The sequence below is a fragment of the Alternaria metachromatica genome (genome assembly GCF_023757995.1).
Source record: "Alternaria metachromatica strain BMP 0045 chromosome Unknown scaffold_1, whole genome shotgun sequence".
Classification (NCBI taxonomy): Eukaryota; Fungi; Ascomycota; class Dothideomycetes; order Pleosporales; family Pleosporaceae; genus Alternaria; species Alternaria metachromatica.
The window spans coordinates 1041269-1063167 of record NW_026055492.1 but is presented as its reverse complement, the minus strand read 5'-3'; the positions used below and the strand labels follow the sequence as shown (position 1 = coordinate 1063167).

General features: G+C 54.9%; 7 protein-coding genes across 7 annotated transcripts; 3 read left to right on the top strand and 4 right to left on the bottom strand.

Moving 5' to 3' along the window:
- Nucleotides 1–1020: 1020 nt before the first annotated feature.
- Nucleotides 1021–2312, bottom strand: J4E83_000337 (uncharacterized protein; the record flags this gene model as incomplete). The annotated part of the gene is made up of 3 exons (XM_049327300.1): nt 1021–1204; nt 1254–1422; nt 1475–2312. The coding sequence occupies 3 exons, from the start codon at nt 2310–2312 to the stop codon at nt 1021–1023; spliced, it is 1191 nt and encodes a 396-aa protein (XP_049193445.1).
- Nucleotides 2313–3613: 1301 nt separating this feature from the next.
- J4E83_000336 (uncharacterized protein) lies at nt 3614–4790 on the bottom strand (the record flags this gene model as incomplete). Its single annotated transcript, XM_049327299.1, has 3 exons — nt 3614–3996; nt 4050–4164; nt 4221–4790. 3 exons carry the CDS (start codon nt 4788–4790, stop codon nt 3614–3616), a joined length of 1068 nt encoding a protein of 355 aa, XP_049193444.1.
- Nucleotides 4791–6412: 1622 nt separating this feature from the next.
- J4E83_000335 (uncharacterized protein) lies at nt 6413–8319 on the top strand (the record flags this gene model as incomplete). Its single annotated transcript, XM_049327298.1, has 5 exons — nt 6413–6807; nt 6871–7493; nt 7600–7972; nt 8037–8090; nt 8148–8319. 5 exons carry the CDS (start codon nt 6413–6415, stop codon nt 8317–8319), a joined length of 1617 nt encoding a protein of 538 aa, XP_049193443.1.
- Nucleotides 8320–8858: 539 nt separating this feature from the next.
- Nucleotides 8859–10775, top strand: J4E83_000334 (uncharacterized protein; the record flags this gene model as incomplete). The annotated part of the gene is made up of 1 exon (XM_049327297.1): nt 8859–10775. The coding sequence occupies one exon, from the start codon at nt 8859–8861 to the stop codon at nt 10773–10775; it is 1917 nt and encodes a 638-aa protein (XP_049193442.1).
- Nucleotides 10776–11213: 438 nt separating this feature from the next.
- Nucleotides 11214–12851, top strand: J4E83_000333 (uncharacterized protein; the record flags this gene model as incomplete). Its single annotated transcript, XM_049327296.1, has 4 exons — nt 11214–11323; nt 11388–11461; nt 11524–11735; nt 11961–12851. The coding sequence occupies 4 exons, from the start codon at nt 11214–11216 to the stop codon at nt 12849–12851; spliced, it is 1287 nt and encodes a 428-aa protein (XP_049193441.1).
- A 327-nt stretch (nt 12852–13178) lies between these two features.
- On the bottom strand, nt 13179–18861 carry J4E83_000332 (uncharacterized protein; the record flags this gene model as incomplete). The annotated part of the gene is made up of 6 exons (XM_049327295.1): nt 13179–14084; nt 14133–15420; nt 15486–15533; nt 16210–16839; nt 16889–18377; nt 18855–18861. 6 exons carry the CDS (start codon nt 18859–18861, stop codon nt 13179–13181), a joined length of 4368 nt encoding a protein of 1455 aa, XP_049193440.1.
- A 323-nt stretch (nt 18862–19184) lies between these two features.
- J4E83_000331 (uncharacterized protein) lies at nt 19185–21672 on the bottom strand (the record flags this gene model as incomplete). The annotated part of the gene is made up of 2 exons (XM_049327294.1): nt 19185–21310; nt 21363–21672. 2 exons carry the CDS (start codon nt 21670–21672, stop codon nt 19185–19187), a joined length of 2436 nt encoding a protein of 811 aa, XP_049193439.1.
- Nucleotides 21673–21899: the final 227 nt, after the last annotated feature.

The window sequence follows — 21899 nt, the reverse complement described above, 5'->3', positions numbered from 1 at the left end:
ATGTCCATGGAGTGGGGTTGGTGGGGGTGTGGCGCAGTATGGACGAAAAAGGCGAGGGCGATGTTTCCAAAGTTGGGATATGCCTAGACGCAGAGCGATTGGGCGATACAAAGAATGCCTTTGGTGTTTGCGAAGTGTGGTGCGCTCATAAGTGGAGAGACTAAGCCCCAGGGCAGGTTAGTAGTTCAGAAGTAAATATGTCTTCATTGCGCGTGTTATTCAACTCCAAATCAGCCCAGAACCTTTGAATGCCAAGTATATCCTTCGCAGGAGCCAAGACTCGCAAAGCTATCGGTCGGACAGAATGTTGTGCGAGTCCTTCTTTGCACTGGCAGACTATCGTCGGAAACCCTATGTCGCTGGTGAAGCTGTTAGCTGTTTGGTCGAAGCCACAGAACGAGCTTTCGTCGATACAGCTCGATAAGTTCGCGGCTTGAGGAATGGTCAATAGTGCCCAGGTGCCATGGGGGAAAGTTGCATTGCTCAGCTTTGGAACCTGTTTAAGGCAGTGACGCGTTGTGCAGGAACTTAGCTGCTCTAGATAACAGAAACGATAAAGAGGTGTACAGAGCGATAGAGCACGAATAGTAAGATTATGAAAGCTATGTGAAGCTGGCTTCTGAGCTTATGATGTCATGATCCAGATACTCATGTCAGCTATTGAAATGACCGTGCCATTATAAACTTGATAGCAACTTTTGTGACCGCACAAATCCAAGGGCATTTTACCGTCGCTTACCGATTGTGGCATGGTGGCAAAGAGGGACCAACCCCTATTTCGTGCCGTGGCGATCGGCAGGATTGAGACGAACTCCGGGGCCATCATCGATTTCATCCCAGCCATCAAGCCCATGTTAGAAGCGACCCTTACTGCAGACCCTTTGATTTGTGTGAAGTATCTAAGTGTACCGCTCTTCGATTCGGGATATCTACCCCCCGTGGAGTGTGTCCGCCAGACCTGGCCGAATGCGGCTAGCGGCGCAAATTTCCTCAGAAATGCGGGACAGCGGTGTGAAGTTTTCAGGCCTTGGCCCAATGCACTACTCCTGGCTCGCTCGAGGGGCGAGCTTCCACGTACTTGGCAGTAGTGAAGGCTTCCCATAGGTCCGCGAGGAAAGATGTCTTCTTTTGCGCAATGTACTTGTCCCCAAGCAACGGCGCAATGGCAAACGTAGCCTCTTCGCAGTGATAGAAGGGAATGCGCCTGGGCTGTCAGTTTCAGATCCAACACTAGTTAAAGCGAATCTACTTACGGGAAGATGTGATGCACGACATGGTATTCAATGATGCCGTGAAAGATGTGGCGTCCAATAAAGCCGAATTCGCGATCCACAGTGGACATGGCGCCCTTCTGGTAAGTCCAGGCCCCATCTTCGTAATGAGGCGCTTCTGGGTGCGTGTGGTGGAGATAAGTGATAGCGACTTGCATGGTTAGTGAATGCTGTTTACACGGTTGGGCCAAAAAGATGCTTACCGATCCAATGGTTCATCCAGAGGTAAGGAAGACCGTACAAGAAGAAAGTGTTTCGGTAGCCTAGGGTCTGGGCGACTTGATAGAGGACTGCAAAGACGGCCACGATGCCTGCGTTGGATAGAAGGACGTATGGCTGCTCTTGACGAGTGAAGACGGGCGAAGTGGGATCGAGATGGCTTTGCTTGTAGGTCGGCACGGTGGATCGACGGCCTCTGGTAAGGCTTTGTGCGCCAGCTCCTGCGTTGATCAGGATGTAGGCTGGCCATCCGAAGAGCTGGTGAATCGCCAGAGTGAAGAGACTGACGATGGGTGTATCCGCCGCGTCGTGGTCCACGAGGCGTGTCAAGAAGCTCGGTTCGGCCTTTGACTCGGAGGTTGGCTTGCGGTTGGGCACGAAGACGGTGTCCTTGTCCATGTGGTTTGCGTAACGGTGATGACGGGAATGGCTGAACTTCCACGAGAAGAATGGGACAAGAAGAATGCTGTGAAGGACCCAACCAACTGCCGCATTGACTTGGAGATGGCTTGAGAAGGAGTCGTGGCCACATTCGTGGGCCAAAATCCAAAGCCCTGTGAAGAACAGACCTTGGACAAAACTGTAGAGGACCCAGAGCGGAATGGCCCAAGACGACTCAAGACGTGTCAAGCAGACGGCAGAGTAGAACAAGGCGCTGACCGCCACGAGGTCTCGTGCAACGTACGAAAGGGATCTCAGAAGAGAGCGTTCGAAGCATTTTTCTGGGATGGCTTCTCGAAGAGCCTTGATTCCGGGCACAGAGGCATCTCCAACCGGTGCCATGTCCGGCGAGGTGAGCGTCTGGGTTGTGGTTGCACTCATGGTGGGTGGTGGAGGAAGAATGTGAGAGAGACGGAGAAAGGAAGAGGAAGGGAGAGGGCACGATTATCTACTCAGACGACAAAGCTGCACAGTCCTAAAGGGCCCTTGGTGCGTTCTCAACAAGGCAAGACGAAGACGCTCAGTGGATCACATTGGACCCCTATGTGGAGTACAGTGTTGCGGAAAGTACCTAGGTAAGTCCTGGACTTAGCTTTGGAGACAAAGCTTTAGTCTAGAGCGGCCCGACGATAAAATCGAGGGATGGAATGCTGGAGCGGCACGCAAGGCCCGTTTACGCGCAAAAGTCGGTGTGAAAGATCAAGAGCAACCAAACGGCGTCCGCGTAATTGCTCCTTTACTCGACAGGGCTGGGCGGCCGTTGGAACGGTCTACACATGGCTGCCAATCTCGTACCCAACGTGAACAAGACTGCAGATCTCATTCGCGTCAGCGACCCACATGGAACCAGGAGTGTTTGCTCAGTTTCGGCGGTTTTCATATCGCAGGTTCTAGCCTAGCTATGCAAACCATGTATATACCATTGATAAGTACCGGAGAAACTGTTTGGGATTGAGTTTGCGCAACACGGCGGCTCAAAACGGCTTTTTACACGCCATGGCGTCCGTTGCCACGCTTATCTCACGGCGCGAGGGCCCGTATGCTCAACAGACGCATCCTAGCCATAGAAAGCAGGAGGGAGGAGTCTTTGTCTGGGTAGCAAGCAGACTAATGCTACCACTGTGGGGTCCCGATGTCGTGGTCGCAGGAAAAAAAGGGTTCAGGCACATTTGCTGGACCCTGGAACTAGCTCCGAAACGACTTGGCGCCTCGGTAATCTCTACCGCCTGTGCGCCTCCTCGCGCCCTCGGCTCTTCGCCTCTTCGTCGTCCATTTAACCATACTTTAACTTTCGGCGGCCATGCTCAGTGACCTCGGGATGCTGTACCTCGATTCTCTGCATGCCGTTGCTGCAAACCTAATCGGCCGGCGCGAGAACGCACGAGAATGTCGTATGGGGTATTCCGACACGCACGGGCCACCTCACCTGGGTAGCATCATCTACACCGGACACTTTGGTCTTCTCGCCAAGCGTGCCCGATATCTCCCTTTGACCCGATGCACGTTTGGGATGACGCTGTCCTGCAGTCAACAGGCATCGCCAACATCACCATCGTTTTGTGTCTCTCGTCTCGAAGCACATCATGTGTTATCTTGGCTAGCTTATGTACAACATGGGTCCGTATAGCCGTATTCGCACCGACTAGCCTCCGCACTCATCGAGCCGCTTGACAGCTTCCGCTTCACAGCTTCGATAGCGCACTAACCTCTTCCACGAAGCCTCGCTCCCACGTCTCGAGTCCTGCTCTGGGGCACCAACCCAGTCTCTTAGCGATTTCACTGCGAGTCCTGCATGTGCTTGCGAACCCCAGCTCAGCAACTTGCTCAACACCACCAGTCAAGAGTTTGGCTCCATCGGCGAGACAAACAGACTTTACCGTGTTACTCTTGACTACGCCGGCGTCGAATGCTGCATTTGCAACCGCCTGCGACACCTCGATCCACGTGTGACGCCCATGTGCGCTGAAAACAACGCCTTGTTTCCCCTTGGGCAGAGAAGCGCCTCCCTTTGACAAGATCTCCACGAGTACCAGCTCGTAGAGCTCTGCCAGGTCCTCGATATGAACTAGAGCAAGAGATCAGCGTGCGTTTGTGACAGAGATTCGGCGGTAATAGTACCGTTGTCCCACACGCCCTCGCCGTCACCGATAACGATGGCTTCCCCTTCAGAGATCGCCGCTCGGGCCAATCGAGGAACTTGCAGACTACGCTTATTCCACAAGCCCGTTCCAACCTAGACGAGGTGTCAATATCGTGCGGGGCCGCAGTTTGCGGGGAGGCGTCGCTCACCCCGTAGATCAATGGAGACATGAGAACGACAGTCTTCACGCCTGACTCGAGTCCAGCATCTATCATGCCAAGCTCCGTTGTGCGTTGAATGTACTTTTTTACTGTGTTGCGCGACTTCTCATACGCATAGATGTTATCCCTCGAGTCGTCGAATTCCAGATCGGGTTTTGATTCAACGTGAACACCCGAGAGTGGCTGGTCCGCAAGGTTCGAGACACCTGAAGTGTGGACCATCCAAGCATCTTTGCCAGTGGACTTCTGGCGCAACGAAAGACCCTCGATAAAGGCCGCAGCACTGGCGAGATGATAACCGAGCGTCATGTTGAAGATGACGTCGTACTGACTTGCTATCTCGACAAGGCGGTCAGTATCGTCCAGACCTTCGAAGCCGATAACCTTGACCTTGTCACCAAACGCAGCGTGGAGCTGTGCAACTCTTTCTTGGCCTCGAACGAGACACGTAATATCAGCGTCTTTGATCGCTGCATGTTTGCTGCGAAGCAGTTGGTGGAGCACACTGCCCCCAATGTATCCTGTGACGCCGGCAAGCAGAATCCTTTCCCGAGCCATGATTGGAAGATACGACAACGTGATACAAGTACGAGATATCGGCGATGATGATATATTGGCGGTCCGAGGATTGCCTGGGAAACCTGCCTACTTTTGAAGTGATGATTACTAAGAGGGTATTCAGACAACGGCTGGGTCAATACTATGCACCTCGACATACCTGCTCTGCGTGGGCGAAAGACATCATCTTGCCCGGGGCCTCGCACTCCAATGGAGGCAGCGGAGTTCTCTCCGGAACTTTGCTTTGCATCGGTACTGCATTCCCGCCGTTGGAACTTTGTCTTAACAAAGTTTCGCTATTCTCCCGATACGGCCCGCTCCATCGGCATGATAACACATCTAGCTGCTGACGCGGCTGAATACAAACTCAACACCCTTGGTGACTGCACTACACAACTGTAGCATGGAAGAATTTAGAGTCATGCAGCTAGGGCAAAGTCCTTCATCTCAGACACCCATATCTCCGAATAACGCATATGGCATTCATCGGCCTCATTCAACATGATACCTCATGATAGCTGCAGCGGTGCGGGCCGAATACCAAGATCACTGCAAGCAGGCTTCCTACATCCCAGTCGCCTTGATTGTCTGGTGTTCCTTATGCGAAGATAGTTTTTGGCATCGTTCGTGTCGTTAGTATTGCGATAATCAGAGGTGACTCGTGGTCTGTGGGCTACGATGCAAAGAGGAAAAACCGGATGTAATTAGAGTACGACACCACGCGCACATAGACCGTGTTGTCAGCACACACCAAGCTCTCACCGACCTGGGGGCGATCCACAATGACCTGAACCCAGGCCCGGTGCCCAAAGTCAACACCATCCTCGTGGGGTTTGTCACATGTCAGTGGATGTTACCGTATTACGGCAACTACTTGTTTGGTGCAACAAGTGCCGATTGAGATAAGACGACGCAAAAAGCCAAGTCCTGAGCACCCAATAGCCACGGAAAACCAGTCAGCTTACTCTGACCGGCCGTCTAGCTAGCGTCGGCCGACTGCCGAAGTATCTACCTGGATATGACGAGGAACGTGGGCGAAGTCAAACAGAGAATGAAGCTAGAAACACATGCACTGACGTTACGTGCATAGGGCGAACAGTCCTTGAAGTTAATCGACACTACGCTACGTCACTGAGGCTGAGATCCGTTGTATTCGACAGCCTCAAGTCTAGTCGCATTGCCGACGAAACTTGTGCCCATGATGCTTCCGGGTTAAAACTTGTCTGTAGTCTCGTTGAAAGAGTCGGTATATTCACTGAGTCATTTACCCTACTGCCGGTCGGTTTTCGGTACCAGACTTGTGGGGGTCTAGTTTACCCTCCACTGATCAGCCTGCGATCTAGCAACTAGTGTATGGCAATCGTCTGGGGACTCTGTATCAACCTAGCTTTGAGGGTCTCCAGGTTCTAACCACGGCGATCCCCAACGTGCGTGAAATTGGCGGGATCGCAGGGGGAGTGGCTTCGGGAGAGTATTATAGCGATTGATCAAACGACCTGACTATAAGACGCCACTTCCACGTTAGGAGCCGTTGATCCAACGCTTCATCTCAAACCTCTTCATCGTATCTACCTTGATCGCTCACAATGAACGTCTCTACTCCAACTTTTCCATGGCATCTCATGCCGACCATGGACTCTCTCCCTTCTGCAGAGCAGTTCTCCACCATCGAGATGCACCCGCGCAATATAGTCGCAAGTCTCTTGGCCATAGTGATCAGCTTTTCTTACCTTCGATCTGTTACGAAAAAGACTGGCCTTGAGCGCTTCCCCGGACCTTGGTATGCGCCCTATACGGCCCTGCATCTGCGATGGCTCTTCGCTCGTGGCACGATCCACGAATATGTCGAGAAGATGCACAAGCAGTACGGCGATGTCATCCGTTTGGGACCAAGACAGCTCTGGATCTCTGATAAGGGAGCTATGAAGCAGATTCTTCTCACGATTGATCTACCCAAGGTTACCATGTATGCTGAGATCTCGAGAGACAGAAAAAGTCCCGGTCTCTTTGGAGAGATGTGAGTATCAGTCTCCCGTATTTCCTTGCGAAAACGACGGTAGCTGACGCCGAAAACCCACAGCCGCCCCGTTCCCCACCGCAACCTCAAGAAGTTCCTCAGCCCAGCTTTCACTGTCTCTTCTGTCGACAAGCTAGACACGTTCTTCAAAGCGTGCACATCGATCTTGCTCAGCAACTACTACACTGAAGTCGACAAGGCCATCGCTCAAGATGCCAAGTCCAACCCCAACGGCGACTTCGAGACTGACCTTATGCGTGACTTGCACTGTCTTGCGCTAGACATCATGGGCGAGTCGTCATTTGGTAAGGGCTTCGGGCAGATCGACAAGATCTTCGATCCCAGCAAGCTGTTGTCCGGCAGGGACAAGCGCTGGAGCAAGATTCCCGACGCCATCTTCAATGGTCAGGCGAAGAGGTATGGGTTGGTCTTTGTGAAGAGATTCCTCAGGCGCATGGGATATGAGTGGGAGGTTGATTGGCCCAAGGAGATGACGTCTGCGATTTGCGAACTCGTCGACGAACGCGCGGCAGCTCAGGGAGGACACGAGAACAAGAAACGCATCGATGTCCTCCAGCACATGTTGGACGAGGGCGCGCGACCAGACACGGGAGAGCGTATGTCGAACCAGGACATCATCGATCAGATGTCTGAGCTCCTTCTCGCTGGATCGGAAACCACGTCTGGTACGTTAGATTCATCCATGCCCCATTGCCACTCCTTAGCTCCTAGGTTGCGGCCTTCGAGTTTCTCTCTCCACTGCGCATCATAGTAGCTAACGAGGCGCCTTAGGAACCATGGCATGCCTGTTTGTGGAACTCGCACGAACCCCCGCCGCTCTCGAAAAGCTACTCGCTTCTCTTCCCGTCCTTGGCCCCAATGACCCCATCCTAGACTCAAAGACGGTGCGCACAGACCCACAATATCGCTACCTCGAAGCCTGTCTGAAGGAGAACCTGCGTATGAACCCCATTGCCTCGGAACTGGGTCGCCGTACCACAGACCAAGGCCACAACATCAACGGCAACGAGATTCCGCCTTACACGATTGTGTCGGCCAGCTACAGAGCGCTCCATCGTGATGAGAGGTACTGGCCTCAGGCGGAGAGGTTCTGGCCGGAGCGGTGGCTGGAAGGTGAGGAAAGAGAGGACGCACCCGAACCTGAGTAAGTCGCCCTTGGTGATGAGACGAGAGATTCGATGTGGACATTTTCTAACGTGAGATTGTAGTCTGGATGCTTACTTTCCATTCTCCAACGGCCGACACAATTGTATCGGACAAAAGTATGTTACCTTCCCCCTCATCTTCTGCTGCAGCAGCGCACTAACATGCATGGCCAGCTTCGCATACGCAGAGATGCGCACAGTCTCGGCCAATCTTCTTTCTCGCTTTGCTCTCGAGGAGGCTGGATACCAGCAGATCCAACTCCGGCAATTCATCACGATGCAGTTCCATGATGGCAAGTGGAGAGTTGTGCTGAAGCCCCGCTGGAAGGATGCTGCGAAGGCTTAATGCGCGAGCTTTCGCGTCGCTACTGCAGCATGTTGGGGTGGACGGCGTTGAGCAGGAAGCACTCGATTGAAGAACAGATTGAAGAACAGATTGAAAGAAAGGGGAAAGCGCGAAGCAGGACCATTCTCCAGTTTGAGGGCACATTCCTTTTCTCTTTTGGGTAGTGCGACTAGACAGTAGAAGGCACAATTTGATTGATTCCACCACCGACTCCCGTGCTCGTCTGCTTTCTTGCAACATGACATGGCTCTGGACTGAAGCGTGAGGCGAGCGGAGGCAGCGGAGTCAGCGGAGTCAGGCTGCATGAAGGCAAGGATATCGACCCGGGCTGTGGACAGAGGCTCGGGCTTATCTCGCAGCCTGCAGCCAAGGCCGAAGTAGCAGCGCATGCCGTCAGCGAGCGTGAGGCAGCCCTGGAGTGCCGGACGCTAGCGCGCCGCTGCACGGGAGCGCGTCAGGGCAACTCAGCAGCAACAGCAACAGCCTTGTGCACGACACCATGGCCATGGCCACGACCCCGACCCCGACCCGCACACGACATGTCTGAGCCCCGACGGTCGACGAGGGCGCGCGCCCGCGAAGACGCCGCCCCGGCTGCCCCCGACACGCCCAACGACAAGCCCGCCAAAGCCGCCAAAGCCGCCCTGAAGCGCAAGCGGACCAGCCTCGCCGTCAAAGACGCGCCGCCCTCGACGCCCGTTGCTGAGGGCGCGCCGCTGCCCCCGCGACAGACGCTGCCCCTCCAGCTGGTCGACGGCGCGCCGCTGCCCACACTGCGCGAGCCACAGCCCCTCCACCTTCCATCCAGCGAATGGCAGACGATCCAGCAGAGCCGCGTCCTCGAGACGTCCTTCGAGCGCTCCAAGGCTGTCTGGCTGTCTGGCGCCAACTTCCGCACCTTCCATGCCCACTTCAACCAGCCCAAGAAGCTGGCCGACCGCACCGACGAGGACAAGGCCAAGACGGCGAGACAGAAGGAGCTGCTCAAGAACTTCCCCCAGGTCGGTGCCGACCGGGTGAGCGTGAAGCTCGTCATAGAGCCGCACACGCTGCCTATCCGCCTCTACGGCCCGCGCGAGGTGGGCAGACCAGCACAGAAAAAGCCTCCCGCGCCATCGCCCTATGCTCCCTGGCCAAACCACAGCCAGCCCAACCAACACACCAAATACCAGGGTGGCCAGCCCATACAGCAGAAGCCCCAGCCACGCCCACCCCAGCCCCCCAAACCTGTCCAGGCCGCGCCTCCGCCTCAGGCCCCCGCAGCCCCCGCCCCCGATCCCGTCATACACATGCTCGCCGCGAGAGCAGGAACAGATCCCGAGCTGAAGGCTGTCATGAAGATAGTCGCCGCTGGCTCGGCAAGCAAGGAGCAGCTCGAGTTCTTCCAGACACACATCAACGAATTGACGGCGATTCTGGCCAGGCAGAAGGAGGAAAAAGCGCCCAAACCAACTCCGCCAACGCAACCCCCCAAACCTACGCCGCCGCCGCCGCCTCCAGCACCGAAACACACAGCTCCTCCTCCGCTTCCCCGCCCAGTCCAGCCAGTCCAGCAGCCTCTGCAGCCCAGCACGCCCAAGCCGTACAGTCCGGTCCCGCCACAGGGACAGATGCAGCAACCCTCGCCTACACAACAGCCATATCCACCCTATCCGAACAACTTCAGCAAACCGCCGCAATACCACCCGCCGCCGCAGCTATCGACCTACAACCCACCCCCGAGGACAACATATCGCCCGTTGGTCTTCAGTTTTGTCCATGGCAGCGAAGACAAGTTTTACTTCCCTTCGTATAGTTTCATGGAATGGCTTCCCAATGGCACAGGCGCAAAGCTGTCCTTCCTCATCACCAAGATGAAGCCAAGGCCGGATCCAGTCGTCAAACCTCCGTCTGCCTCTGCTCAAAAGTCAATGCCGACGCCAATTCCGACTCTCGGTACTGCGACTAATGCTATGCCTGACGCACCCCCACCGAACGCCATCATACCAACACCCAGCCCCACAAACCCTGCTTTTGCGTCCACACAACCTGCCGCATCAGCCCCCTCGGCAACCTTCGTGCCGCCTAAACCGCCCCAGCGAATCGAAGATTTCGACGAGATGAATGAGATAGACAACATTGAATTCTACCAGCCAGTTACTGTCCTTCTACTAATCGAGCACGATGAAGGCGACGAAATCGCGAGCGCCTTGCCGCGCTCGATACGACCACCGCATGTCGTGGAGAAATACATGAACGAGGTGTTTGATAAGTGCAAAAGGGCAGAGGAGACGTATCTAGCCTTCAGACTGCCCAAAGACGGCGATGAGTTGCCAGAGAAGAGAATAAGGAGCGGCGACGTGACGCCTGCGGTTGCAACGCCGACTCAGGACGTCGCCATGGGAGGGATGGGTGGGTCTGCCAGTAGTATGGCAGAAAAGAAGAAAGCTGGACGGCCTAAGAAGAGTCTTGTATGAGATCGTCTGATCGTGTGCCGATATTGTGGAAACCTTGGAATAGTCTTGCGGTGTGTATGAGTACAAATGATACCCATTTCTTAGCGTCAAACTACACACATTCTGCTCCGGTATCGCGTGTCATTGATATACGGTTGCGAGATACGTGAGACGGTATTGTCTGAAGCATGCTCTTCGTTACACATGAGATCCGGAGCTGCCATCGCTCAACTCCGATGCCAAGATCTTCGCTGCGGCCTGCTTATCCTAGTTAGATCACCCGCAGCTGCCTATCTCCATGCATCTGTGCCCTTCGCGCGCTCCATTTCCGCAACGTCACCATAATCCTTTTTGCTTTACCTGAGTCCAGTGCTACGGTCGCAGTACTTTCTCTGCGTCGACATTCCCGACAGTATAAAGTATTTAGGCAGCGCAAGACCACGTCCTGTGACTGAAATCATGCCCAACCTCAAAGCCATCTTTACAAAAGTGTACTGGACATTTGCCATTCTAGGCATTGTCTGGGCCGCGTTTGTGGGCCTATTGGTCAATCCCACGGTACAAAGGCAGTACGTTTTGCTCTCATCATGACAGATGAGATGATGTTTGGAGTCGATTCTAATGTCTTCTCAGCGCTCTCTATGCCCATAAATTTCACACGGGGTTCTACCACAACGTGACGAATCCCGAAGAATTCGGCTTTGCGAGTAAGTGCATCTGTAACTCTTCCTCGATTTGTTCTATCGCTGTACTAAGTACCCATGTGTAGAGGGGCAAGTACAACCCTTTTGGCTTACTACAGCGGATCAAGAGAAGCTCTTTTGCTGGCATGTACTTCCTCTAGATGTTTATCTGGAGAATGAACATGAGCTTTTTACTGCTGCTGTTTCGGGGGAAGTTGCAGAGGAATTGAAGGGAACGATAGGAGAGAAGCTGTTGAGCAGCGACCCGGAAAGTAGGGTTGTGGTCAACTTTCATGGTGTAGGTTGTGCTTTCTTTCGATTCTTGACTTTCGGTTTGGCATGCTGTCCCTTTCTTTCCAGAGTCTTTGGTCTTATCACATCTCAAACTCTCATCTCAGACTATATCGACTCTTCTTTCTTAGTTTTACATGGTTTCTCCCTCATTCTTCCGTCACTTCATCCACCGTTAACTCTTCTTAATATTTCCACCTTATCTATCACTCATTCTAATCCACCCAAACAGAACGCTGGCCACATAGCCCAAGGTTACCGCCCCTCAACCTACCGCTCCGTCTCTGGCATCCCAAAAACTCACCTCGTAACCTGCGACTACCGGGGCTTCGGTCTCTCCACGCTCACACACTCCCCGCATATCCCCACTGAAAGCGGTCTAATAGCCGACGCCTTAAGCCTGATTTCCTACATCACCTCGGACCTCTCTCATTCAAGCACACGCACCGTTCTCCTGGGCCAGAGCCTCGGCACCGCCGTAACAGCCGCCAGCGCGCTCTACTTCACCAATTCCACCTCCGAGCACCTCCCATTGGCCATTACATCCCCATCTGTAACATTCAAACCATCCCGTAACTTTGAAGGTTTCGCCGGCATCGTCCTAGTAGCCCCCTTCACCTCGCTCCCCCAACTCCTCAAGACCTACAAAATCGGCGGCGTTCTCCCCATCCTAAAACCACTGCAAGGCTACCCCAGGATAGCAAACTATCTATCCACTCGCATCGTCGACCACTGGCCCACCCTCACCCGCCTACGCGCCCTCATCTCCACCGCCTCAGCCAACAAGTCCGGTTTCCACATTACTCTCCTGCACGCACGAAACGACCAGGATATCACGTACTGGGAATCTGAAGCGTTGTTCCAGCCACTGGCTACGCAAATGTTGACGGAAGAAGGGGTTGTGGCGGAGGAGGAGAGGAGAACGATTCAAGGGGCGAATAGGGTCAAGAGGGGTGCTTTTGCGTATAAGAAGGTCGAAGACGACAAGGGAGATAGGATGGTGGAGTTGGAGGTTGTGAGGTATGGAGGGCATAATGAAGTGGTGGGGTGGACGCAGGTTAGTCTTGCGATTAGGAGGGCGTTTGTGAGGAAGACGATGAGGCCGGGGTTGGACGTTGAGTAGGTTTTGGAGGAAGGGGTAAGTTACATTGGTTCTACCTGGGTTTGTTGAATTGAAGAAGAAGACGGAGAAGCAGCTGGATGGAGCTGGATGGAGCTGTTGAGGGGATATAATTCGTCGTCATATGGCGGTGTTGTTTACAACATTACATGTACAATACTTCTACACCTTTCTACCAATCCCACAAGAATACGCCAGACGTCCGCCAATGTAGATAAATCGATGTATGTCATCAGCACTCGAATCATCCAGGGAGCTCGTTGTACCAACACCGAGCTTTTCCACGGCCCCTATCCTGTTTCAACTCCGATTGAGCTTAGGAGGCTAATCTTACGCATTCCTAGCCTGCTGTTCCTTCTCGTACTTTGCCACAAGCTCCTTCTGCAGCTGCGGCGGCGCGGGACTGTAATGGCTAAACTCCATGCTAAACTCCCCCTTACCCTGCGTACTAGCACGCAACTGGCTGCTAAAGCCAAACATGCTGTTCAAACTGCAATCCGCATAGACAGTAAAGTCCTCCGGACCAATCTCCGTATCGTTGATAACAGCATTGCGCTTATTCAGAAGACCAACAACAGAACCCTGGAACTCATTCGGCGCCGTGATGGTCGTCTTCATAAGCGGCTCAAGTACCTGAGGCGCACCGGCCTGGAAAGCTTTGCGGAAAGCTTGCTGGGTGGCCATTTTGAAGGCCATTTCCGAGGAATCGACAGCGTGGGTAGCTCCGTCGTTGATGATCATGGAAGTACCCAAAACCTTATGGCCGAGAAGCGGGCCCTTGGCCGTGGAGGCCATGAAGCCCTTTTCACAGGCGAAGAGGAACTTCTCGGAGATGGTGCCTCCGGAAATCTGTTGCTCGAACTTGTTCTCACCAGCAGCTTCGCTTGGCTCCATCCAGCCGACTACTCGCGCGTAATCTCCTGACCCACCACTCTGCTTCTTGAGCGTGTGGTCGAAGTTGACGCGCTTGGTCATTGTCTCGCGGTAGGCGACTTGTGGTTGTCCGGTTTCGCACTCGACGCGGTATTCGCGGCGCATGCGCTCGACATAGATGTCCAGATGTAGTTCTCCCATACCGGAGATGATGGTCTCTTGCGATTCGGGGTCGGTATGGACTCGGAATGTAGGGTCTTCGCGCGTGAAGCGGCTCATGGCTTTGCTAAAGTTGGGTGTGTCTTTGGTGTGCTTGGGCTTGATTGATAGGGAGATGACGGGTTCGGGTACGAACATGGAGGTCTATCGTGTCAGCTTGAAGATATGATAACAATAGTCTTAAAGTCTTACCATGGTGTATCCAAGATTACCGTCAGTGAAGGTATCTCCAGACGCGCAGTCAACACCGAACACGGCACAGATTTCTCCAGCACCAATTTCCTGGATTTCCTCCATGTCGTTGGAGTGCATGCGCACAATCTTCGGTATTCTGACCTTCTTGTCTGACCTCGCGTTGAATACATTCATTCCCTTTCTGAGCGTACCCTGGTACACACGGATGTATGTCAATTGTCCAAAACTACTTTCTTCTAGCTTGAAAGCCAGACCGACAAATGGCAAAGAGTTGTATGATACCAGCTTGACCGGTGCCTCTGCTCGCTTCTTGTCCAGTGCCATGTTCTCGACTTCGGAGGGGTTTGGTAGGTAGTCGCAAACAGCGTCGAGCATTGGTTGGACGGATTTGTCTGCAAGCGCGGAGCCCATCATAACCGGGGTGAACTTGAGGGAGATGGTGGCTCGTCGAATCGCAGCCTTGATCTGGTGAATTGTCGGTTCCTGCTCGTCCAAGAAAAGCTCTGCGATCTCATCGTCGACATCTGCAAGTGTTTCGATGAGCTTCTGCCTCTTCTCCTTGCAGAGCTCAACAATATCCGCAGGTATCTCGTCGGTCTCCCTAATGGTCTCGCCCTTGGGTCCTTCATTGTAAATCGCCTTCATCCTGACCAGATCCACAACACCCAAAAAGCCATCCTCGCGGCCGATGGGTACTTGGAGAGCCGCAGCCGGTATGCGAAGCTTCTGGTTGATCTGTTCGACAGCCTTCCACGGGTTGGCTCCCATACGATCCATCTTGTTCACAAAGGAAATCCTTGGAATGTTGTACCGCCTCATCTGCCTGTCGACTGTGATGGTCTGACTTTGCACTCCGCTGACAGCACACAGGATCATGACGGCTCCATCAAGGACTCGCAGTGCTCTCTCTACCTCGATTGTAAAGTCGATGTGGCCTGGGGTGTCAATCAAGTTGATGTGGTATTTCTGGTCCTTTCCTTCATCGTCCTTCTTGATCCAGTCACAGAAGGTCGCAGCAGACTGGATAGTGATGCCCTTCTCACGCTCGAGATCCATAGAGTCCATCTTGGCACCCACAGCATCTTTGCCGCGTACCTCGTGTATGGCGTTGATTCGGCCGGTGTAGAAGAGGACGCGTTCGGTGGCGGTGGTCTTGCCGGAGTCGATGTGTGCTGCGATGCCGATGTTTCGCACTCGCGATAGTCGCTCCCATTCGACAGGGTCTAGGTTCTCGACGATTTTCTCTTGCGTCAAGGTAGAGGGGTCTTCCTTTGCTTGCTCCAGCCTATGACGTTCAATCAGCCTTCCATTGCTCTCTGGCCGTCACAGAACAAACATGGCAGCACATACACTTGCGCAGCTGCAGACTGCCATCTTCGTTGTGGCTTCTTGGTGTGGCTCCCTATCCATGTGTCTGTCTTGGTGCCGTTGGTATAGGGCGTGCGCGTTGCCGCAATGGTCGAAAGAGCGCATCGTGAAGGCGTCGCAACCGAGCGTGCTGAAGAGCGAAGACTGCTCGTGGCAAGTGATTGCGCCCGGAAAAGAGACTGAACCCTCATCTTGAACAAAGGGGCGACGCGGGGTCTGCTGTCGCTTCGCAATGTCGAATTGCCCGCCAGGAAAAAGTTGGGCCATCGGAGTTTCGGCGGAGGTGCCAGTCACGTGTCGACGTGTGCCCGCCCACCCTACCATAGGCATTGCACGAGTGGACAAGTAGACAGAAAGCCATCTTGGAGTGAAGAATGGGATTGTAATCTAATAGTGATGTCTGCCAGATTCTGCGAAGCCTATCGCTAAAGAACAACTATGCACGCAATAGTCCTATCCAAACCCACCTCCGCTCCATGTCCTTAGGTATCCGCCCAAATATCAGTTACGCCAAACAATCGCTCCAGAAAATGCTGTTGAGAAGTGAAAGAAGATGGGAGCCATACAGCTCCGCGCACATAACATCGCCCATAGTTGTGCAAGATGGCATGGTACGGCAACCTAAGACTTGACCAAGTGTTGCAGGAATACATACGATTTGAGAAATGTATACGCCTAGGTCAGAGGCATAATGGCCCTCGTCTACCGGACCGTCTCCTCTGGGAAGTTGGGTGTCTGGAGTTCTGCAACTGACGAGTCTACCTCTTGAACTGGAGTGGCTGGTTTGTGCGATTCGTGTGTTGGCTCATTGGCGATAGGCTCCTCGGTTGTCCGATCGCCATGTTCAGATTCCTTTGCAGGCTCATCTCCATCCTTGTGCTCCTCAGAATCTCCGTTCGTAACCACTGCTCTGGCCTTGGACACGACCTCTTCCGCCTTCTTCTTCCCCTTTTGTAGAGTGCCGATCTTGGAAGCGGCAGGAGCCTTACGCGGTGGTGATGACGGCTTTTCATGGGGCTTATCGTGTGTCTTGCTGGAGCTGGCGGCCGTGGGTCGCATCATGCGCTCGAGAAAGCCTCCTTTAGGAGCAGCACTTGCGGTTGAGGTGCGCGATTCAGGTCGTTTGGGCGCAGGGGGTGCGATGGAAGGGCGCGAAGTCTTTGGTGCCGGGGCCTTGGGTGTAGGACGGGTGTTGGTGGAGGGCTTGCGTGTGACCTTGGGCTCCTCGCCATGTTTGGCAGCCGAGGCAGCCGTCGGCGCAGTCAGACGGGTTGGTAAACCGACTGGACGAGTAGGAGACTTTGGGGTTGGCTTCTTAAAGCCTGTTGGGGACGTGCTGTAGCGTTGTTAGCATTGGCGCATTGTCCCACGTGGCTCTGTCATACCTTTTGCGGGGGGCGGAAGTAGTGGGCTTGGGAATGGCAGGCTTCTTGTTCTCCACAGGTGCGGCCGCAGGCTTGGTCTTGGAGGCAGCAGCAGCAGTGGGTGCCGTCGCTGAGGACGCAGATGTTGCAGGTCGCAGAGAGGTGCGGCTGGTCTTAGCAGTTGGAACCTTTGCGGCTGGAACCTTTGTTGTGGGAGCCTTGGCAACGGGGGCCTTGACAGGCTCCTTGGGGGCTGCGGGCTTTGTGGTCTTCGCAGCTGGACTAGGCTTGATGGTGGGTGCGGCCGTCTTGGGTTTCGTAGGGGTCTTGGGTGCTGCTTTAGGTAGCGGGCTTTTGGCAGGGGCGGCGGGAGCCTTGGCAGGTTTGGCAGTCGAGATGGCAGCGGGCTTCCTGATCTCGGGCTTCTTGAGCCCAGGAGTTCCATTGGCCTTGGCCTTGGTTACAACAGGTGTGGCTGCTTCTGAAGCAGGTTCGGTGCTCGGGGCCATTACTGCTTCAGCCGGCGCAGGAGCGGTCGCGTCGGGAACAGCGGCTTCGTCGGCAGGCGCAGCAGGTCGTAGAGCAAGCTCCTCTTGAGCACCCGTCATTGCCTTGTCTGTATTCTCGGCGGGCTGAGCAGCGGCTGGGGCCGGGGCAGAGGGCTCCTCGGTGGCAGCAGCTTCAGCTTGCACAGCTTCGGCTTCCTCTGCAATGGCAGCTTCCTCGACGACAGCGGCCTCCTCTGCGATGGCGTTCTCCTCAGCAATAACGGCGTCGTCATCGACGGCAGCGTCCGGCAGAGCAGGCTTGTCTTCGTCCACGACAGCCTCCTCGGTGGGCGCGGCAGGTCTCAGGGCGACATCCTCCTGCGCGCCTGTAGTAGCCTTGTCCGGGTTCTCGGCAGGCTGGGCAGGTGCTGCTTCTGGCGCGGGGACTGGAGCGGTCTCGACAGCGCTCTCGGTGGTGGACTCGGCTGGTGTCTCGTCGACTGGCACTTCTTCCAGCTCCGGAGCCGGCACAGCGATGTGGGCGGCGGCAGACTCCGGGAAGTCGGAGCCCTTCATGATGGAGCCCAGGTTGGGCATGTTGGTGGGTGTGTCGTCGCGGATGGGCGGCGCAGGCATGGAGGACTCGCGCGACGCGACGGCCTGCTCGGGCACGGCCTCGGGGATGGCGATGCTCTGGCGGCGCTGCTCCTTCTCCTCGCTGACGACCTTCTTGAGCTCGGCCAGCTCGTCGGTCCTGTCGTGGCTCACGCGGAAGCTCTCGCGGCGGGTCGCGTTGACGCTGTTGGAGGGCGTGCCCTTGGTCTGGCCGAGGTCGGTCGAGGCGTGGGCGGGCGTGGGCTCGACCGAGACAAACGAGGCGCGCACCTTGGACTTAGGACGCTCTTCGCCGCCGTCGGTCGCGGCTGCCGTGTCTGTCGGGGAGCGGCCGCGGGGCTCAGGCGAGGCAGCGGCGTTGCCGTTCTCGAACATGGCGCGGAGGTTGCGCACGCCGTTGGACATGGCTGCAGGGGGACGAGGCGAGCGTCAGTGGTGCTGGGGCGGCGGGCGTGGGAGCAGAGGGTTATAGGATACGTGGGAGATGGCCGTGGCCGCGCCTGAAACCCGGCCAATTTGTTTATGTACACGCAGTGACGGCGGCGCGACAGGGTTCTCGGGCGTTGCACAGGGAGGCTGCAACTTACAACAATGGACAATGCTAATCAACTCGCGTTCAGGAACAAGGGCGGTGACAATGGGGAACCCCTGGGGACGTCGGTCGAGCAGGAAGGAGTCGCTGGTGCTCCCGAGTAACCAAGACAACTGCCCAAAGCATCATAGCTCCAGTGACGTCTGGCCTCGCCCTCGCCCTCGCCCAGCACAGCACAACAGTGCGCACTGCACATGCATTGTATAATCTTTCATTTCGACTCCGCATTCAATCCTCAGCCCCTGGAAGCCTCTCGCTGCACATCCGCCAGTCCTCCCTTCACTGCACACACCGCTCATTGTAAATGCCGCATCGTCTGGCAGCCGACAACGACTATCTCCGTCGGCACCACGAGAGAAAAAGAAAAAGGCTCCGATGCCATTGGCAGCTGCACGCGAATGCCACGGATGAAATGTCAGTGCCACGCCAATCATGTCGCATACGGGCGCAATTCCCTCGTAATTTCCTGGCTGTGGCCAATCAGCGATGATCCTCCTTCTCAATCCTCGTCGAGCCCGCACCTAAACACACGTGACGCATAGAGCAGCGCTTGAACAGCCGGACATGTTGGTAAAGCAGGATCGAATGGGTATCGAATTCAGAACATTAAACGCAGTTTACATTACACAGGACTGTCCAAATCACCCTCACAGCTTCCACTCGCCGTCCCACACCTCAGATGCAAATCATCCGACGCAGCACCAATCCAGACTCCATAATCACCGCCAACAGCAGGAATCACCCAGTTCTGCGACACTACATCCCACACACTAAGATCCTTTCTTGTGACCCTCAGACTAAGCGTCTGGCTAGCCCCGGCCTCCAGTTCCCTCGTCTTTTCAAAGTCACGAAGCTGAATGACGGGTGTGTCGACTGTGCTCTCGTTGGGGAACTGGATGTACAGTTGTGCGACGGCCTTGCCCGCGCGGCTTCCCGTGTTGGTGACGCTGACGGTGATGTCGTATGCCGTGTCGAATAGAGCAGGGTTTCCTCCTTGTGCGCCACCAGCTGGTAGACCAGGTTTCTGCTCGTTTGAGTAACCCGTGGGGTATGGGTATGTCGAAGTCGAGTTGCCAATCTTGGCTGCGGCATCGGCATCGTTCTTGTCGAGCCAGGAGTAGAGGTAGCGCCAGATGCGGTTGAAGTTCTCTGGCCAGTACGCCTCGGAAGCCGGAGGGATGGCGGTTGAGTAGGTGGGTGTCTCGCCCTTCGCGGGACGAGCTGGCGGCGCGGCTGTAAGCCGAGTTACTGGAGTAATGGTCGCGTTGGCGAATGAGAACGACGTGTAGCTGAGTCCGTGACCGAAGGCGTACCGAGGTGTGATATTGGCCTTGTGGAAGTGACGGTAGTCGATGTAGAGACCCTCGGTAAAGGTATCCTGTGGTTGCCCAATCTGATATCCGACAAGGCTCAAAGACTGGGGGTAATCATCTTCGGAGTTGGGGAGAGTGTACGGCAGATGGCCTGATGGAGACACATCGCCGTAGAGAACCTGCATCAGTGAGTCTCCTGCTTCTTGGCCAGGCAGATGGGCGAAGAGGACGGCTTTGACCGAAGGTAGATCGTGCCATTGATCCATGAGAATGGGACCGACGGTATGCACCACAACCACAACGTTGGAGTACTTGGCTGCTACGTCCCTGATAAGCTTATCGCCATTGTGCCATAGGTTAAGGTTCGAAGAAGTCCGATCTCCTGGGTTGTTCTCAACAGTAATATAGTTTTCGCCAGAGTCTGCAGTCACAAAGACGACGGCAGTGTCGCTCGGCGATGGGTTCGAGTTTCCTGGGAAGGAATCCGTATTGAAGAACTGATAGTTGGCGCCACGGGTCTTGAAGCCGTCGATCGGGCTGTTCATGTAGGGGTATCTCGCTGAGCCAGATCCCCATCCCATTCCTAGTGTGCCTTTGTTGCATCCTTGGTCCGCGCACGAGTTTATCCCGTCGGGGTTCTTCTCCGCGTCTGTGCCAAAGATCTTCAGGGTACCGTTGGAAGACAGAGGTAGCAAGCCGTCCTGATTCTTCAAGAGTGTGATAGCATCGCGGGCCACTTCACGAGCGACCTCTGCATGGTTGCCCTGAACATCCACAAACTCATTCACGATACCTTGAGGCGAGATAAGAGCGCCTGGATAAAGAGGACCCTCGGCGTTCTGAGTGTTGGCATCGAAATTGGGTCGCGGGTAGTCCTGGTCCTGGCCCATCTTGAAGTAGGTGGCAAGAATGCGTGTGACAGCATCGTTCAAGCGGTCCACTGGGAGAGATCCGTTGAGAATGGCACGCGACTGCTCGTACATCCAGTAAGAGTTGCCAAAGAGTGGAATGGTGTGGATGTCTCCAGGCATGGACATGTCAAGTCCTGCGAGCGCCGAAGCGACACCGGAGATCTGAGCAAGCCAGTCAGACATGACGAAGCCCTGGAAACCGAGCTCCTCCTTCAATATACCGTTGATCAAGTAACTGTTCTGCGAGCATGCACTTCCGTTGACAGCGTTGTAAGCAATCATGACGGCACCAACGCCGGAACGTACACCCTCAGCAAATGGCCAAAGATAGAGCTCATGAAGCGTGCGATCGTCCAAATTCGATGAAATGCCAGGCTTGACCAGGTTGTACATGCGGTACTCTTCCTGCTCGTTTGCGATCAGATGCTTGATTGTGGCTATGACGCCCGTGCTCTGGATGCCTTCGATGGAAAGAGCTCCACCAAAAGCCTGGAGAACAGGATCTGAGCCGAATCCTTCCCAGTCTTTGTCTCTGTTAGCTCAAACATCAAGGCTGGCTTCTGTTGATGCACTTACTTCTACCGCCACGCGGTTTACGTCCTAGCGGACCGACCGACGGTCCGAGATGAACGTTTACTCCCTTGCCACGGAACTCTTCGCCGATCGCAACACCACGACGATAGAGAAGATCCTTGTCCCATGTGGCTCCCACCGTGATGCCGGCAGGGAAGGCAGTGTTGTGATCCGTGTTTCTGACACCTAGAGGTCCGTCCTGCAAGCAGAGCTGAGGGATGCCTACTCTTTCTGCGCTGCCTGTGTTTCCGACGCATCTTCCCATGAAGATTCCACTACCGGCTGTGAGGTTGGTCTTTTCGGCAAGTGTCATATTCGAAACAAGAAGAGATGCCTTTCGGTAGCTCTCAGTCCAGTCCGATGCCCATCCTCCATGGGGAGCTATGTAGAATCAGTATCGCTATGCTCGGTACAAAACTAGTCGGTCGATGTTATCTCCGATAACTTACCTGGGTAATATGGTGCCGCAACATATCCAGCTGGAACAGGATCACGTCGCTGAAGAGCAGCACCAGCGGCGAGTGTAGAGAAACATAGGAC